The sequence below is a fragment of the Macaca mulatta genome, chromosome 15 (assembly GCF_049350105.2).
Source record: "Macaca mulatta isolate MMU2019108-1 chromosome 15, T2T-MMU8v2.0, whole genome shotgun sequence".
Classification (NCBI taxonomy): Eukaryota; Metazoa; Chordata; class Mammalia; order Primates; family Cercopithecidae; genus Macaca; species Macaca mulatta.
This window is the reverse complement of record NC_133420.1, coordinates 102880783-102893441: the sequence shown is the minus strand read 5'-3', so window position 1 is coordinate 102893441 and position 12659 is coordinate 102880783. Positions and strand designations below refer to the sequence as shown.

Here is a 12659-nt window from a genome sequence, read left to right as displayed (position 1 = left end):
GAGAGCATTGAGTGATTCCAGCAAAACCATCAAAACAAGTGCATGAAAATAACTTCCTCAGATAATCTTAAGGTAGGGAGTATGTAAAAGGCAATTTTTGAATCTTACTGGAAATTCAAGAGACGTTCTTACCTTCTGAACTGATTCGTACAATTCTCATATTTGAATTACCTGTCTGATACAGCACAAGAATATTTATGTTCCTTTACATAGTTAATTTATTGCATTTTTTCCCCTTCCTTTTTCCCTGCAGCATTGACAAAATCTCTAAGATAACCTCTCCAGTATTAATAATTCATGGGACTGAAGACGAAGTCATTGACTTTTCACATGGCCTCGCGTTGTTTGAACGTTGCCAAAGACCTGTGGAGCCTCTCTGGGTTGAAGGAGCAGGTCACAATGATGTGGAACTGTATGGACAGTATCTTGAAAGGTTGAAACAGTTTGTGTCACAGGAACTGGTAAATTTGTAAAATATTCTGTAAATTTGCTACTGGGTTTTCCTTTCTTGCTGAACTGCACTCTTTGGTAACTAACATAAAACCTGAAGGTTTTGTTTGCAAATCATGTCAGTTGCCTTCATAAATGTACAGGTAATGATTTGTTAACAGACTTAATGAAGGTTTTAATTACCAGAACTAAGAACTGGAAATAACAGTACCATGCAGTCAGGCTGTGTAATTTATATTTTTTCTGTGAATTTTTTTTTAACATCAAGATGAGTACTGTATGAGATTTTAATTCTATAAAATCAAATGCTGTAAAAGTATTGCCAAATGCTTTTGCATACTAGAAACAAATTTATAAATATTTTTAAAACATCTCAATGTACTAAATCTTATCCTGGAATACAACTGTAATATTCTTTTGAAGAAAGCTATGTATCTAAAGCAATTTAAGTACTCATAATAGAATGAACTGTAAAAGAGATTTAAAACCATGCAAGTTCACTAGAATTAACCTAAACCCTGTTGTACAGGGATAGAGGTTTAAAGATATTTTATTGTAAAATACATTGAATTTTCTCTATACTCTGATTACATACATTTATCCTTTAAAAAAGATGTAAATCTTAATTTTTATGCCATCTGTTAATTTACCAATGAGTTACCTTGTAAATGAGAAGTCATGATAGCACTGAATTTTAACTAGTTTTGACTTCTAAGTTTGGTACTGTGAGGCAACTACTTAAAATTTTCATGCTGGTTATTTAAAAGGCATTTAGAGATTTCAAGAATGATTTTGTATGCAATGTTTTAAATTTTGACTGATCTCATAGTCTCATAGAATTGCAGTAGTCTTCATTGTATGAAATCCTGAAAGTCCATGAGTTGATCTTAAAGACCACAAACAGAGTGGCTATCTGATCCCTTTTCACTGGCTATTTTTTTTTTTTTTTTCATTTTTTGAGACGGAGTCTTGCTCTGTCGCTGAGGCTGGAGTGCAGTGGTGCAATCTTGGCTCACTGCAACCTCTGCCTCCCAGGTTCAAGCGATTCTCCTGCCTCAGCCTCCCGAGTAGCTGGGATTACAGATGCCCGCCACCACGCCTGGCTAATTTTTGTATTTTTAGTAGAGTCAGGGTTTTGCCATGTTGATCAGGCTGGTCTCGAACTCCTGACCTCATGATCTGCCCTCCTCGGCCTCCCAAAGTGTTGGAATTACAGGCATGAGCCACCGCGCCTGGCCCACTTTGGCTATTTTTAAAAATAGGACCTGTTGTTTTGGATTACTATCTGAGAATTTCATGGATTCACTCCTGGGTATAGGAGATAAGAATACATTTAATTCATAACTTTTATATTAACCAATATAGTAAAACAATAAAGCTCACACATACAAAAACTAAGTTGCCTTTCCTTGAATGAACCCTGCCTGAATAAAACAATGAAAGAAAAATAAAAATAAAAATAAAAAATTAATGGTATGTAGTCTAATTTGTAAATGAATGAATATGGAAATAATACACACTGTGGATATATTTTAAGGCCTTATGTAGTTTTAATTGTTCTGCTTGTTCCGTGGTTATGTCTAAGACTATAGTATACGATTCTCTTCAAAGTATATCAAGTATTGTGAATGCTTTGGTTCAGATGTGTCAAATTAACAGTAAAACAACAAATATACCACTGACCTGTGCTTATTTGCCTTTTTCCATGCTCCCCACGCCCACACTAGAAAGCGTGAAAAGAAAAAAATTACCCTTCGTTTTTATAGGACATAGTTTGAAAACTTTTAAAATTATATCATCACTTCTTTTGGAGAGGTCTTTCTTTCTCAAGATTGTCTTGTAACCTATACAGTTTCTTCTTTGTACAGCATACAACCCAGGGCTTAGCTAAATGTTTTCTTTGATTACCTAGGGAAATCTAAATATTGATTCTATTTATTCAGTGTTCGTTCATTCAACGATAGTTATTGAATGTATAAATCATGCAAAACCCTGTGCTAGGTAAAGACAGACTGTGTCCTCATAGATTTCATGGTATAGCTAAGGAGACAGGCACCTCATTGCCCAAATATTACTATTTTAATAAGGACTGAAGGAGATTTGTAAGGTATTGTAACAGGTAAAAGGTACTTTTGGGAAGGGAACATGGGGAGCAGGACAAGGAAGAGTCCCCCAGAGAAGTGGTATTTCAGCTAAGTTTTGACGGATAACTAAGAATTGGGTAGACCTGGGTGACCCAGGAGAAGCATTCCTGGCTGAGGGGGATGAATAATATATGGAAGCCTAGAGGAAGGAAGGTGCAGTTAAATATGAGGACTGGGCTGGGCTCGGTAGCTCACACCTGTAATCCCAGCACTTTGGGAGACTGAGGCAGGTGGATCACGAGGTCAGGAAATCGAGACCATTCTGGCTAACACGGTGAAACCCTGTCTCTACTAAAAACACAAAAAATTAGCTGGGCGTGGTGGCATGCGCCTGTAGTCCCAGCTACTCGGGAGGCTGAGGCAAGAGAATCACTTGAACCCTGGAGGTGGAGGTTGCAGTGAGCCGAGATCGCACCACCGCACTCCAGCCTGGGCAACAGAGCAAGACTCCGTCTCAAAAAAAAAAAAAAGTTTGGCCTAGGAATGAGGCTACTAATTAGGAACACAATTACAGATGGCATCGTGAACCCTACCTAGTCTTTATCTTAGAAACAAACAGGAAGCCATTGATAGAAAAGGAAACAGCACTTGTCAAGAGTATAGATGAAAAAATCTGGAGATTTTTGCTTGCTGGAAATAACATATAAGTCAGTTTTGTAGAAACTGATCTAATTTTAGAGTGGTGAAAAATACATCATGGGAAAATGATACACAAAGTGCTGTTCAAACCACGTTTGCATTACTAATGTTATTCCAGGATGCAGTGAAAGGATATTTGCAAATTAGAGCAAATCCTGAGGTATTTGCCAAGTTGGAAAAGGTACCATAAACTGAAACTCCCAAACCAGCTGAAAGATGTGACTAAGGCATAATAGCTGCCTTCAAATATTTGAGAGGCATGTACAATGTATTCTATCTGGCTCTCAGAGCAGAACTGGGTGAAAATTACAAAATACCAGATTTGAACTCAGTATGAGAAATAACTTTATGGTTATTTGTCCGTAAAGGAAAGGGATTGCTTCCTAAGCATTAATGAGTGTCTTATCACTAGAGACAGAGCAGAAGCTGAATGACGTCTGTCATAGGTGTCACAGAAGAAATTCCAGATTTAAATGAAAAGTTGTACTAGATGTACTGTGTGTAAGGTTGTTTGAGACTTTGTATTCCATTTTGATTTCTACTTACTCCTCAGAGCTTACCTTATGGTTTTGAGAAGACAGTATGATGTAGAACAATTAAACTGGCAGTCAGATCTGGGCCCCTTGTCAGCTAACAGTGATTAGATCTGCAACATTGGGCAAGTTACTTCTGGACCTCAGTTTTCTCACTAGAAATAAAGAAATGGAACTAATTGAATAATAATATCCCTTACATTTCTAATGTAATGTGAAAATTTCAGCCCTACTCACACGTAATGGCTCATATCCGTTTTTAGCCTTAGCTAGAGTGGTGCCAGTTAGCTTGTTTTGATATTTGGCTTTTGTGCATACTAACATAGTGCAATTTGGATAATAACACAAATCCTTGGTACATAGCTCCTGCCATATCCTCCAGGTACAAAAAAGAATGGTAGATAAGAACTTTCATGAACTAGTTTATCATCTTCACACTTTTCCAGGTTTCTTTACACAAATTTACCAGTTCTATATCCTACATGAATATATATCATAGATTTTTTTTCTTTGTGATTTCTATAAATATATAGGTAGTGTTCATTTTAAGAGAGCTTCATAAGTGAAAATGAATTTTAAGTAGAGCGAGGTAGCTCAAGCCTGTAATCCCAGCTACTTAAGAGGTTGAGGTGGGAGAACCACTTGAGTCCAAGACTAGAAGGCTGCAGTGAACTGATAGTGCCACTGCACTCCAACCTGACCAATGGAATGAGACCCTGTCTCTGCAAAAATAATTATAAAATGAATTTTAGAAATTGTAGACTGACAGCAATTGTCATGTAAATAGTGGTATTCTTGCATTTAGACATATATGACAAAACTTTTAAGAGTGATTTTTCATAAAGTTATGGAAAGCCACATAAACTCATAGATTATAAAAACTTCAGAGATGATATAGCCTAATCCCTTTATTTTACAGGTGCAGAAACATAAAGAAGGGAAGTGATTTTCTCAAGGTCTACAATTGTCAACGACGGTACTATGTATTCCATTATCTTCTCTTTACCAAACTTATCTGGATTAATATACCAATGAGCCTTTCAAATTATGTGGCGTAAACTTATTTGCTCTCCAATGTTAGTCACAATTTTTTTTTAATGGGTAGAGCCCTCCTTGTCAACTAGTTATTCATTGAATAGTAAATTGGTAGATTGTGCCAATTAATTCTCATGTTAATGATTATTTAAAGAATTTAATACTAATTCATTTTACTAGGCACAGTTACAGTTATTTAGTTATGTTGAAACCTAGTGAGGATGGTAGCCACAGACACATGAATAAACAAGTATTTACTTCAGGAGCTGATTTACTACAAATTGTAACACGCAGAATAAGCAATTACATTGAAAAAAGTATCAATATAGTTATTACGAATTAACTTTTATCTTGTTGCTTTGTTTTAAAATAGGCTATTTATTCAAACATGATAGCATGTTGCATTCTGATAATGTGCACCCCAAACGCCCAGCAACCAGAAATAACAGTTTATGCTTACGATACTTGGAACGAGGCTTTCAGTTTTAACTTGCAGAATGGAAAAGACATTTGTCTATCGTATCTCTAAATGGATTATGCCTCTGACTGAATAGTTGAATGAGTAATGCTAAGGAAGGAAACAAACACCTCTATGCTGGAAATGACCCACTTGACATTAGAGTTGTGTGTTTTTCTTTCTTTCTTTTTTCTAGGGAAAGTACAAAGGTCTTTGCAAATGTCAGTGAACTGAAAGCTGTTAAACTGGCTTTTTCATATGAAGCCAGATGGACATGAAACTATTTTACTCCCTCTATTTCCTTGTGTAGGCCATGTACTAAATTTGCATAATATAATTATGACACTTTTAGAAAAAAGTTTTAATAGTGTGTTTTAAAAAATGACATTGTTATATTAGAAAAATGGGGAAATGCTATTTTTAGATAATTTTTGTTTATCTCCTAATAAAATGCAAGTTTCAGCCACTGTACTACTTGATTAATTCAAAATTTGGACTTCTTTTTCCTCTAAAACAACTACTTAAGGCAGTGTATTGAATTAAAGTAGATTCAGTCTTCTGGTTTTTGAAGAAGAAAAGAAGTAGAGAGGGTAGCAGGTAGGTTTACGAATATAGGTACACTATGTATTGTGAATTCATAGGCTATAAATCAAAACTTATAATTAGCATTCTCATGAATCTTAGATGAAACTTGTGTTTCTATTTGAACACCTAATAACTTTGGTAAAGTCAGAGGCCATCTATATCACTTCACCAAAGTGAGAATTGGCTACTTTTTGAGCTCTTTTAAGTCTAGGGCTCCAAGCCTTCAAGGCCCATCCCTGGGAAATAGAATGGGCAGAAGGGAAGGAGACAAAAGAAAATAGTTTATATATCCCTAAATATATCTGGTGCTGTCAAAAATGATAATTAAACTTGCTAAAGTATTCAGTGTAATCCTAAATGAAAAAGAGAGTATAAATGATTACACCTCTGTAAAATAAAATGTGAGTGTCTATGGAATAAAAGCCAAAGGAAATAAATACAGTGAAACAAATGATTGTGTTGAGGCAATAGGATTATGGGTGAGTTTTTTTCCTTGACCTACTTAAAAAGGTATCTTTTATGTTGGTGTGTTATTTTTTATGATAAAAAAGAAGGGGGGAAACCTACTTCTTCACTGTCTCCTGGTTTTCACTGTCAGAAACTGGCTTCTGGACTTCCAAAATCATAAGACCCCAGAACAGATACAAGAGAAGTAATTCTCAAATGTGTTTTCAGCCTGGTTACCAGAGCAGCAAATAAAAGTAGCTGGAGGAGGAGAGGATTCCTTTATTTGGGTGAACGATATTGAATTTTGTGTTTTGTTTTGGCAGGGAATGTAATGAATAGGATAATAATATCTGAAATCCTCACTGAGTGCCAGGTCTAAAGTACTTTTTAGGCAATGCCTACATAATATATTAACGTTAAAAACTCTATAATGCATTGTTATAGTTACTACTTTACCATCTGTAGTCATTTCCTTAGCCCATTACAGCTTTGTTTTTACTTACTTCCTATGTGCTATTGGCAAAAATATAGAGGGAGTAAAATACATTACATTTCTATATGTTATAGGCCCAACAATCCATTATATACATATTATTTGAAATTGCTTTTTAAAATCAATTAAGGAGGAAAAATATGCATTTATCATTACGTAATTATCAATGTTGTTTGTTCCTGTAGATTCATATTTCTGTAGGGTCACTTGATTTCAGCCTGAAGAACTTCATTTAGTATTGTAAAATGAGTCTGCTAACAAATTCTCTCAGTTTTGCTTATCTGGGAAAGTATTTATTTCATCTTCATTTTTGAAAGATAGCTTTAGTCTATATAAGATTCTTGGTTGCCTACTTTTTTCTTTGAGTATATGGAATATGTTTTCCTATTGCTTTCTGGCTTCCATGGTTTCTGATGAGAAGTAAGGTGTTAATCTTAAATCTTATTGTAGTACCTTTGTAAGTGATGCATTGTTTTTCTCTTGCTGATTAAAACTTCTCCTTTGACTTTCAGCATTTATACTATAAAGTATCTGTTTGTGGGCATCTTTGCTTTTTTTTCCCAAAGCATTCGTTAAGCTTCTTGGATGTATAAGTTATAGCTTTCTAATAAAATTGGAAACTTTTCTGCCATTATTTCTCCAAATATTTTTTTTTCTCTCCTGGTATTCAGCACAAGGGCTACAGGATTACAGCTGCTCTTATGTTAATGGACCTTGGGCTGCTTTGCTTTTTTAGATTCTCACATTTGTTCTCTGCTTTCCTCTGTTGTTCTTTCATACTGTCAGCTGTTGCTACTTGCTACTGTGAGTTTGTTTCTTTTGTTCCAACTTGCTTTTTGTGTATTTCCACTCAGATGATCTAGGAAACTAGATAATTAAACTTATTACATTATGTCTAAATTAAGAGCAAAATAGCTCCACTGAAATCTCTGAAAGGCTATGCTGTGAGCAATAGCCAGATAGTCAAGACTAAAGTTGCCCCTACCCTGAATAAGAAGTAGTTATGCAAGGTGCGGTGGCTCACACCTGTAATCCTAGCACTTTGGGAGGCTGAGGCAGGCGGATTACTTGAGGTCAGGAGTTTGAGACCAGCCTGGCTAACATGGGGAAACCCCATCTCTACTAAAAATACAAAAACTAATCAGGTGTGGTGGCATGGCTCTGTAATCCCAGCTGTTTGGGAGGCTGAGGTATGAGAATCGCTTGAACCCAGGAGGTGTAGATTGCAGTGAGGCAAGATTGCGTCACTGCACTCCAGCTAGGGTGACAGAGCGAGACTCCATATCAAAAAAATAAATAAATAAATGTTAAGTAGTAGTTACTAGCTGCCCAGTTGATTTGGTTCTGTCCAGTGGGTAAGGATACTGGGCTGCTTGCTAGGAGTCTGCTCTTCTTGTGAATGTTACTGCTATTATCTTTTATATTTCTTTTTAAGAAGTCATGAATTTTCAAGAACCAGAGCAATATATCATCCCCAAGTTTTGCCAGTGTTGAGTCAATGGTTTCTAAATGACTCATCAGCAATGTGAAAAACTGAGGGGTAATATATGAAGTGGTAGAATGCATCAGTCAGCCTTGAGCTTAGTGTAGTTTGATAACCATCATTGACTGAGATGATGAATATGGAAGCATTCCCTTTGAAAACAAAGACAAAAAGTTGAGCAGTTGCAAACATTGGGGAAATACAGAGTAGAACTTAGAGTGACTTTGAAAATGAAGGAATGGGTTAATCAACAGAAACAGAATAGGAGGAAACATGCAATAGTTTAGGTCTAATAAATCCTTCCAAACAAATACATAATTAGAAGAAAGGCAAGGTAGATATAAATGTCACCCAAACACCCAGTTAAGGAACATTTCAAGTCATGAGATACTCTGAGCATAACATTAGAAAAATAAATAAATAAAGATTCTGGGTTAATTGTTAATTTGAATATGAATAAATAGTGTGGAACAGTTGTTTGAAATGCTGGAAACAGGCTATATTGGTGGGAGTATGACTAGGGTGTCTTTAGCACTATTTAAGCCCTTATTTTGGTCACATTTGGACTTAGCACTCTTGTGCCTTAGAGAAGCCAGGGTCTGCCCGAGAGAAAAAGGCAAATAATAATAATGATTAAAAGAATATAAAAGAATGTAAGGAAAGCCTAACAACAGCCGTTTGCACTAGTCATTTGGATCTCTCCCAGTGTTTCCCCTCGAAGCCTCACTCCAGTACTTGGAGTGAGACATGAGAGATATTACTGTGTTCTGTCCCTTTTAATCCTCTCAGTTCTAGGTAGTTCTCTCAACAAAGTGCCATGCAGAGTGTTGTAAAGGAAGAAGATCCCCAGAAACAAAGGCCCTTTGCATTACAGATCTGCCTTCCAAGAAGCTATCTGCTATCTTATCTGTTAGATTGGGCATCTCTGAAGGGCAGAGAATACGTCTTTCATTTTTATCTTTGCACCCTTCCCTTCCTTGGTAACTGAAAGCTTCCCAACAATTGAATTAATATGAAGAAAGAACATGTTCCAAAAAAATAAGACTTTTCCTTTTTGTTGCCTTATTTGAAAGCTTTAAGTCAATAGGATAGCCTCATAATTCAAAGCTGTGACTTTATATTTTTCTCAAATATCTTTATTACATTAGAGAAGAAACTAGTAAAATTAATAGTACAAGGGGGGTATTAAGGGTAGCTTTTGAAATGTTAGACATTAATCCCTGAGCCACAGTTTCATCACCAGTTAAAGGTAGATAATTATCCTTTCTGTTGACCTTAGAGATTTACTATGAAGATTAAATAATAATCCTAAGTGGGAATACTTAGTGCCCTAAAGAAATTTTTTTTTTAAATAAGGAATTGTAGGCCGGGCACGGTGGCTCAAGCCTGTAATCCCAGCACTTTGGGAGGCCGAGACGGGTAGATCACGAGGTCAGGAGATCGAGACCATCCTGGCTAACACAGTGAAACCCCGTCTCTACTAAAAAATACAAAAAATAGCCGGGCAAAGTGGCGGCGCCTGTAGTCCCTGCGACTCGGGAGGCTGAGGCAGGAGAATGGCGCAAACCCAGGAGGCGGAGCTTGCAGTGAGCTGAGATCCGGCCACTGCACTCCAGCCTGGGCGACAGCGCAAGACTCCGTCTCAAAAAAATAAATTAAAAAAATAAAAATAAGGAATTGTTTATGTTATAGCTGGATCTACACCTAGCAATGAAGTGTCAGGCCATGAATTACTTTTTTTTATTTCCTCTCTTTTTTAGAGACAGGGTCTTGCTATGTTGCCCAGCCTGGAATTGAACTCAAGTGATCTTCCTGCTGCCTTAGCCTCCCAAGTAGCTGGGACTTGTAGATAATTTTTGAGGAGTTTTTATTTTTGATAATGTGCCAATTTACAAGTGAATTAGCAGTGAACACTTGAGTCTGTGGAACTCTGATTAAAGTTGGCCCATTTCTTTCTTTGGCCTGTAGTACCTTAAAGTGATGGTTCTTCAGGAAGCTGGCACAGCTGGTGAACCACAGCAAATGAGAGCAAGTGCACCTTTTGTCCTGTCCAATATCGCTTCATTCTCATGACACTTTGGGTCCAAATGTATTCTATTGTCTCCAAACATGCTGCCTTTGTGTTTTCATTTTGATGTTTAAACTAGAAAGGATGAAGGCAAGACAAACAACAATGGAACAGCTGAAAGGAAAATCCCATAGTTTCAGCAAAGATTTCATCTGTAGTGGCAAATCCTTGGTGCTCAGTTTTCCTTAAAAAAAAAAAAAAAAAAAAAAACACCTGATTGCATTTTTTAATCACAATGCTCCTCCACTTACATCAGAATTAATTATTCAAATTTAGTTTGTTAGAGGTTTGCTGTTTAACTTTAGGTGAAACCCCGTCTCTACTAAAAATACAGAAAGTTAGCTGGGCATGGTGGCATGCACCTGTAGTCCCAGCTACTCAGGAGACTGAGGTACAAGAATTGCTTGAACCTGGGAGGCGGAGGTTGCAGTGAGCCAAGATTGGGCCACTGCACTCCAGCCTTGGCATCAGCGTGCGACTCCATCTCAAAAAAAATTAAGAAACTTAATAAATTACTAGCACATGGCTGGACACAGTGGCTCACGCCTGTAGTCCCAGCTCTTTGGGAGGTTGAGATGGGCAGATTACCTGAGGTCGGGAGTTCAAGACTAGCCTGACCAACATGGAGAAACTCCATCTCTACCAAAAATACAAAATTAGCCGGGCCTAGTGGTGCATGCCTGTAATCCCAGCTACTTGGGAGGCTGAGGCAGGAGAATCACTTGAACCCGGGAGGCGGAGGTTGCAGTAAGCCGAGATCGTGCCATTGCACTCCAGCCTCGGCAACAAGAGCAAAACTCCTTCTCAAAAAAAATAAAAATAAAAATAAATAAATAAATAACTAGCACATTAATAAGATTTAATGTCTTTTAAAGAAGATTTTTAAATGTAAAACTTTTAATTTCTTTTTTTTTTTTTTAAGACGGACTTTCGCTCTTGTTGCCCAGGCTGTAGTGCAATGGCATGATCTCGGCTCACCGCAACCTCTGCCTCCTGGGTTCAAGTGATTCTCCTGCCTCAGCCTCCCAAGTAGCTGGGACTACAGGCCTGTGCCACCATGCCTGGCTAATTTTTGTATTTTTCGTAGAGATGGGGTTTCACCATGCTGGCCAGGCTGATCTCAAACTCCTGACCTCATGAGCTACCACGCCCGGCCTTCTTAATATTTTATTTATCTTTATGATAACAGAAATATGATGTACAGAAAACTCTATACCTTGACTAAGTTCTTATAATCTGTGTCATTCGTTTTCTCATTCAAATGTAGTGGCAGTAGAGTCACTCCTTTGCATTAACCAGGAATCAATGGATTTAGATAGGAGGGTTTTTTAAAACAATCCAATCCATTTGGGATAATCCCTTTAAAGTGGTTGTCCAGAGTTGCCATTCATTTAGCTGCCCTGAAAAACAAGCTAATAAACAGAAAATCTCCTACTTATGACTTTCCTGGAGCTTTTCCATTACTTTTCAGTGGTGGCTGCGTTGAAGTGAGTTCATCTCACCAGACCTTGGAGAAGGGGAAGGAAAAACACTTTGATTTAAACTACTTTATGAAGAAAATATTTCTTCTACTGTATAATGTAATGTAAAATATTTATAAGTGAACAATTGAATAGCTATTGACTTATTGATTTGAATTGATTTGACTTAATCCATACATTGTTTATGTTTTCTGATTCCAGCAGTTAGTCTTTTTTAAATTTTAGGTTATAAAGTGCTATACTAACTTGTATAGTTCTGAAAAAGAGTTTTAAATTGGGGTTTTAAAATGCTCTTCATCAGGACAGGTGCAGTGGCTCATACTTGTAATTCCAGCACTTTGGGAGGCCGAGGCAGGTGGGTCACGAGGTCAGGAGTTTGAGATCAGCCTGACCAGCATGGGGAAACCCCGTCTCTACTAAAAATACAAAAATTAGCCGGGTGTGATGGCACACACCTGTAGTCCCAGCTACTCAGGAGGCTGAGGCATGAGAATCACTTGAACCTGAGAGGCGGAGGTTGCAATGAGCCAAGATTGCGCCACTGCACTCCAGCCTGGGCGACAGAACAAGCCTCTGTCTCAAAAAAAAAAAAAAGAAAGAAATGGTCTTCATCACCCACAGCTCCTGTTTCCCTACTGCGTTGCTTGCTCCACCAAAGAAAAGGTCAGAAAATTCTCAAAATAAGACTGTAATTTAGAATAATTAATTTGGTGTAAGAAAACAAGAACTTTTAAATTTATGATAATCCTCATGGAGGAGATACAATTTGTACTTTCTACAGAGCATTCAATGCAAGTGACCAATTTATTTTTATTCCTGATTTTTCCATATTCATGATGCTGCT

The 12659-nt window shown here is 37.2% G+C and overlaps 1 protein-coding gene across 9 annotated transcripts in view; it reads left to right on the top strand.

The window, feature by feature from the left end:
- Positions 1 to 12659, top strand: part of ABHD17B (abhydrolase domain containing 17B, depalmitoylase) — an 85411-nt gene that overhangs the window by 45981 nt on the left and 26771 nt on the right. For 6 of the 9 annotated variants that reach the window (XM_001092156.5, XM_077966210.1, XM_015117895.3 and 3 more), the window contains 2 exons: positions 254 to 461; positions 4686 to 7414. In XM_001092156.5, coding sequence (XP_001092156.3) covers positions 254 to 461; positions 4686 to 4712 — 235 coding nt within the window. In that variant the 3' untranslated portion in view covers positions 4713 to 7414. Of the gene's footprint in view, positions 1 to 253; positions 2133 to 4685; positions 7415 to 12659 lie in introns of those variants that run through there. The other 3 variants (XM_077966211.1, XM_077966212.1, XM_077966207.1) reach the window with 2 other exon arrangements.